This window comes from Oncorhynchus gorbuscha, linkage group LG05 (assembly GCF_021184085.1).
Source record: "Oncorhynchus gorbuscha isolate QuinsamMale2020 ecotype Even-year linkage group LG05, OgorEven_v1.0, whole genome shotgun sequence".
NCBI lineage: Eukaryota > Metazoa > Chordata > Actinopteri > Salmoniformes > Salmonidae > Oncorhynchus > Oncorhynchus gorbuscha.
The window spans coordinates 18,271,526-18,277,525 of record NC_060177.1 but is presented as its reverse complement, the minus strand read 5'-3'; the positions used below and the strand labels follow the sequence as shown (position 1 = coordinate 18,277,525).

Genomic DNA, 6,000 nt, shown 5'->3' with positions numbered 1-6,000 from the left:
GCTGTAACATTAGTCCATTAAAATAAATTTAGAGTTTGTTTTATATATATTTTATCTTACCAAAGTTGTTAGACATGCTTAAATGAAATTTCAATATGCTCAAAGACCCCAACTGGTTTCCTCACAATTTTTGCTCAGGATGAAGCAAATTGCTTTAAATGGCAGAAACGCTCCATAGCAGGTCTCCTGTGGCTCTGAGCCCATAGAAACAAGAATTACCACCAACCGATGAAAATCAAAAGTAGTATGACAAAGGATAGTGTCACCTAAGTAGCAATCCCTTAATTGCAATGCCTTTGTACATAAAAGCTATTCAGATGTGTTGAATATGCTCCGCTCTCTTTTAATACCCCATATGTTCAAGACAAGCTTTGCTTTCACTCATAATTCTCCCTTAAAGTAGAGATGCAATGTCTCACATTTTGTTACTTTACCTGACAGTTAAATGATCTTTTTTTGCTAAAACAGTATTAACTAATACAACTATATCATTCCAGAATACTACATTGTATATACACAATTCTATTTCATAATAAGATAAAGTCTTGAGTTTTGCTCCTTGCCTTCTCCCCTCAGATAAATAGAGACGGTGCCACCAACCTAAATTGGTTATTGCAGCTCCACATCTAGTTAGAATAAACTCAAATGCAATGAGCATTTATCTAATTTGTTATTTGCTGGTGCATTTCATTTCCCAGCCAATTCACACTCATAATCAGATGGCAATTAGCGAGGCATGATTCAGTGGGTGCAGACGCTCCCTCTGTGTTCTCATCCAAACACGGCTTCTTTCATGACACCTGCACGCTCAGTACAACAACACAGTCTGGAGAAGTCATTATTTTATTCCAAATAAAATCTTATTTAGTTCATTTGAAACAGCATTTCTAATTCCATCAGCAGTCTTCGCAAAATGTAATAAAACTTCATTTTTTTCCTCCATTACTTTATAAAAAAAAGAAATGTTTTCCCTCAAGGCTTCTTTTTTTTTTACAGCTCTGGTTTGAGATGATAATGATATATCAACACATGGGCCAGCCTCCTCAAACAAGTGGTTTTGGTATACGAACAAACAAAAAAAACTCACTATGAACATTTAAGAATCTTTAATTCACACTAGTAATAAAATTGCATTACATTTCATAAAATAAATGTTCCAGTTTATATATACAGAGAAAACAGACTGTACATACCCTCCAAGGAAATGTTCCCGAAAGGGGAAAAGAATAAACAAACCCAAAACAAACGTCACAAAAACATACAAGCAATACAGTGCTCAGCTAAGCAGGCACAACTGTACATCAAAACTTGTAACTGCTCAGTGTTGGGGTGGGAAGGGGAGGGGCAAGGGTGGGAAGGGGAGGGGCAAAAAGTAGTACATTTACAATAGAGTCCTTATGGACTGATAAAGGGCTATTTAAAAAGTATTGCAGGCAAGCAGACAGACGCTCCTCTTTCCAAGTGCAGCCGAACATCCATGGCATCATGTGTAAGTACGGCGGGCCGAGGGTCCTGGTCGCTGCCACTGGGCCCGGCTATTGAACCTGCGTCTCAAAGCTGCCGTTCAGCTGGCCCTCCTCATAGTCCATCTGACACAGAATCATGTTGTTCTTAAGGAAAAACTTGTCCCCCACACAAAACCTGCCAGCCAGGAAAACACAAAGGCAAAGCATTAATAAAAAGGAGGACAATGTGGGGAGACAAAGGAGATTAGTAGAGGACAATATGACAAGAGTTATTTGTGTTGACAGGCTGATAATGATAGCAATGCTCTAGGAGAAGTATGTGGTTGATTGAGATCAGCTGTTAAAGGCGATGGCCATTGCTGCTCTCTGGGCTTTGATTGTACCAGTTTGGCGACGTAGCTTGTTTGCAAATGCCATTGTTCCTTGTGTGTGATTCAAAGGCCCCTCTGATGGTCACTGAGGGTGTGGCTTCAAATACAAGTAGATTAAAACATTTTTTTAAACTTTCATTTCAAATCATGCGACTGACGTCCAATGAAAGCAGTCCCTCCCAGGCTTGGAAAACAAGAAAAGCACCACACCGGTTTCCAAGGAAACCCTGCCACAGGGCGAGCTTTCCATACACCAGTTTGGGTGCCAACTTGTACGAATTTTTGTCTCTAGATTAAGTCAATTGAAGAAAAAAACCGCACACCCAAGTAGGCCTTGATTTTTATTTAACCTTTATTTAGCTAGGCAAGCCAGTTAAGAACAAACTCTTATTTACAATGACGGCCTACCGGGAAACAGTGGGTTAACTGCCTTGTTCAGGGGCATCCTTTTAAATGGTGGTGCTTATGGACTGTACGACACAGCTTCATAGACAGAATGAGTGAAGATAAGACTAGCCGTACTGATGGAAGGGCTGCTTATCAGGCTGGGCCACAGTAATGTGTTGGGCAGGCTGAGGGCTGGCAGAGGGGCAATGGCTGTGGTATCAGTGAGCCAGTAAAGCCTGGCCCCATGAGTGGCTGCAGCCAGCATTCCCATACCCCAGCCAGATGCTCACCACGGTTACAGACTCATCCCCGTGGAAGGTTAATGTGCTTGTGCTGTATGGATGGAGAGTGTCACAATGCCTCATGTTTAGCAGAGTATTCTCTGTGCTGCACTGTTATGGGATTGTTGCATTGTGAGGAGAGTATGTATGGATGTAATAGCTCAGAAGTGAGGAGAGGTCAGGACCTAGGACAGAGTGAGCAAGGCTTTTGCCCATGTGGGTCACTAAGGTGTCTAGTTAACATTCCTGGACTGAATAGCATACAGTATTAATATAAAATAAACTATTTTGTCTGTTTAATTCCACTACCCTGTAGTGTGGTACCCAAACTAGTGAGGCATGTTCCTGTAGAGTGGCCTCTTGGAGGTGTATTGCTGTGGCTTAAAGTGAACCTTTCAACTAAAACATTGTGAGTGTTGAGTGTGATCAGCCTTGGCATTGGTCTGGCAGCTGTACCACTTTTGATACATGAGCAAATTTTGTTCCCCTCGAGTTTATAATCCCAGTTGTTTCTAGTCACAAAACAAACTAATGGCAGGGTCAACATAAAACATAATTAACAGTGTTGCTAATGAAATGCAGCACGTGTGTACTTTCAAAATGGGAAGACCGACAAAAAAAACTAAAATAAAATCTGGATTTACACAGATAGTCGGAGTTAGGTTTCTGACCCCAAAACAAATCTGTTGCACCTCAAGAGGTAGGTTTTGTTGTTAAATGGCTAACTAGTTTGATCTAATGGCCATTTCAGAACAGCATTACATATTTGAAAAATCTCATGACACAGTTGTGAGCTCTCGCTCTCCTTACCTCTGGTTACAAAGCTGACAGGCAAAACAGTCCAAATGGTAAACATTATCTCTGGCTCTCATCACCATTTCAAAGGCTGGGATCAGTTTACTGCAGGCAGCGCAGTTCCCTGTTGTACCAAAGAGCCTGGAAGAGAGAGAATACAGACAAAGATTAACGTACCTTCCTTAGCCTTCATGCAACAGAGGAGCGAACAAAAAGTAAAGCCAAGAAGAAAAAAAAGAAAGACTGGTGAAAAACAGACAAATCTGAAAACATCTCATGTAATACACAAATCTATCTTGGCACACACTTGATATTTTTTGTTAATGAGGGCTACAAACCTAGATGTTAATTCTTTGCTAATGATCTAATTAAAATGGTCACATGGTTCTAATCCCCTTCTTCAAAGCCTTTCTCCTAGCACATAGCAAAAGCAATGAAAACAGGTCTGAGGCAACCAATTGAACTGTTGAAAGTTTTCTTATTTTAAAACCAAAGTACCTAATGAGACTTGCCCCAACCAAAGCCAGCTGGATTTTACACAAGAGGCTAAATTCTATAATGTAGTCAAACATTCAAAAGATTCCTGTTGCAAGGATACTGCCTTGATCCCCCTCCGTTTCATTCAGAGACTGCCTCGGAGAATGGCGGGGAGACCTTGGAGAGGTAACTAGATGTTCGGCAGTACACTGAACAGACGCACAACTCACATTTCACTGCTGTTTGTTTAAGCTTATTAGATAGGAGGCAAACGATGAAGGTCACAAGCAGAGCAAGAGGCACTGGTGTAGATCTTTCTCCTCAAAGCAAAGCAAAGGCAACTCCACTCCGAAGCCTGCAGCCCCTAGTCACATTTTCCAAGTGCCTGCCCTTATGTTTAATTTAAAGATTTTTTGAATCAGATAGACTTGTACATTCTGCAGGCAGGAAAAGGGGACAGCGCCACAGCTTTGTGAGAGGGGATCAGGCAGGCGACAGCAGATTGCCACTCTGACAGTATGTTAAACACTTTCCCAAAGTTGTGGGCTCAGAGAGTCAGACTGAGAGAATAGTCAAGTTGGTATCCCCTCTCCATATTAGTCTCTGTCGGTTGCTCTCCCCTTGTCACAGAAAACATATCCCTCCAGCAGACCCAGGGTCTAATTAGAGCACACTGCCCCAGAGGAGAGGACTGCTACTGGTGCCTTAGACTAGGAGAAAGAGAGCGAGACAGAGCTGTTTGGTTCTAATAGATACGAAGTGTTGAACAAAGTCATTGTTAGAACTGGTTACTGTTCCAGTAAAGTATGTTGATATAGACCTCTGGAACACTGAGCTTTCCATGCCACCCGGACGAGGTACTGCTGCTCAAACCCATTTGGTAAAATGATTGTTGTCAGGCTTTTAGATTTATTAATGTTATATATTAGTGATTTCTTTCCTCTTTAAAAAATGAAAAGATGAAAAGGACTCAGTCTTCTGTATTGATTGTTATTATCAGCATCTGCATCAGTTCTAGCTCAAACTAAACCAGGCTGTTATCATGTCTGTGGTCTGACTCAGACCTAGTCTGTCCTGTGTGTGTGCTGACCTGCTACTTGACTGGCCCTGTGAATATGGATGCTTTATTAGATGCAGTATTGTATGCTTCCCAGGGGACATGTCAGTGATGTAAAGCCATCATGTAGGTTATGTTTCAGTGTTATGGCAGTGTGGGCCCTGGGCTCTGTGGCTGATATAGGGACAGCAGCGCATTTTGAGTAATAGACCGAGACACTGTGCTGACCATTTAGTGGGAGTGCACTGTGGAATAGGGACTACAGAGACCAGCATGCATAGCACTAGGGAGAGCTGGTTGGGAATGAGGATCACAACACCTTAATGGTGATTCACCATAAAGTAGAGATTTGAGTTATTTTAAGAATGATTACAAATCATAGAATATTTTCTGCTCAATTCCCATGATGCAGTTACATTTTCTTGTCTGTTTGGATTAAGAAAAGTCAATATCCTCAACTGGAATACAAATTTCGACATGAATACAATTTTTCCCAGTTAGCCCAGTATGAATGCTGCGGAAAATTTGAGGGTAGACTACATTGACCCTCACTACAGCCAATCCTAGTTTGTTAAGAAGTCATTTTTTGGGGCAGGGTTTGAAGCACAGAAAGGGCCCAGTTTAAAAGTGGTTAATTTAAGTGGATAAGAGGGTTACAAATACTCATTTGAAAGGTCACTCACAAACTGAGAGATTATATAGCTTCAAAATCCATCCCATTGTAAGATGAAGTGAAACCAGCCATTACCATGGTGAGGCCGTTTAGTGGGACTTTCCAGTGACTTTCCACCTTCATATTCCCCGTCTTAGTGTGAAATGACCTGTCACGGCATATCTATTCAATAGCACACTGTATGATTGTCAAATAATTAAAATGATACCTGAAATTTTAAATGATCTTCAACAGAATGAAAAAAAAAAATCTAAAACAAATGCACATTAAAACAAAAAGGCAGAATAGAACTGTTCACTGCCAAGATGGAGAAAACACTGCAGCGTTAAGAGAAAATAACAAAACAAAATAGTTAATAATGGAAGTATTTTTCTTCCACTGATGTTCACTGGTTGAAACCAAATGAACTGTCATTAAAGTTAGAGCCTCTCCATTGTTCCACTCCTTCAGTTATTGTGTGATTTAGAGTGGATCTGGAGAGACAGCCGTTTGA

At 41.0% G+C, this 6,000-nt stretch overlaps 1 protein-coding gene across 2 annotated transcripts in view; it reads right to left on the bottom strand.

Moving 5' to 3' along the window:
• Positions 1–1,091: 1,091 nt before the first annotated feature.
• LOC124035608 (rhombotin-1) overlaps positions 1,092–6,000 on the bottom strand; it is a 29,603-nt gene continuing 24,694 nt past the window's right edge. For both annotated transcript variants that reach the window (XM_046349139.1, XM_046349138.1), the window contains exons 3-4: positions 3,316–3,441; positions 1,092–1,641 (exon numbers count right to left, since the gene is read on the bottom strand). In XM_046349139.1, the coding sequence (XP_046205095.1) occupies positions 1,536–1,641; positions 3,316–3,441 (232 nt within the window). In that variant the 3' untranslated portion in view covers positions 1,092–1,535. The remainder of the gene's footprint in view (positions 1,642–3,315; positions 3,442–6,000) is intronic.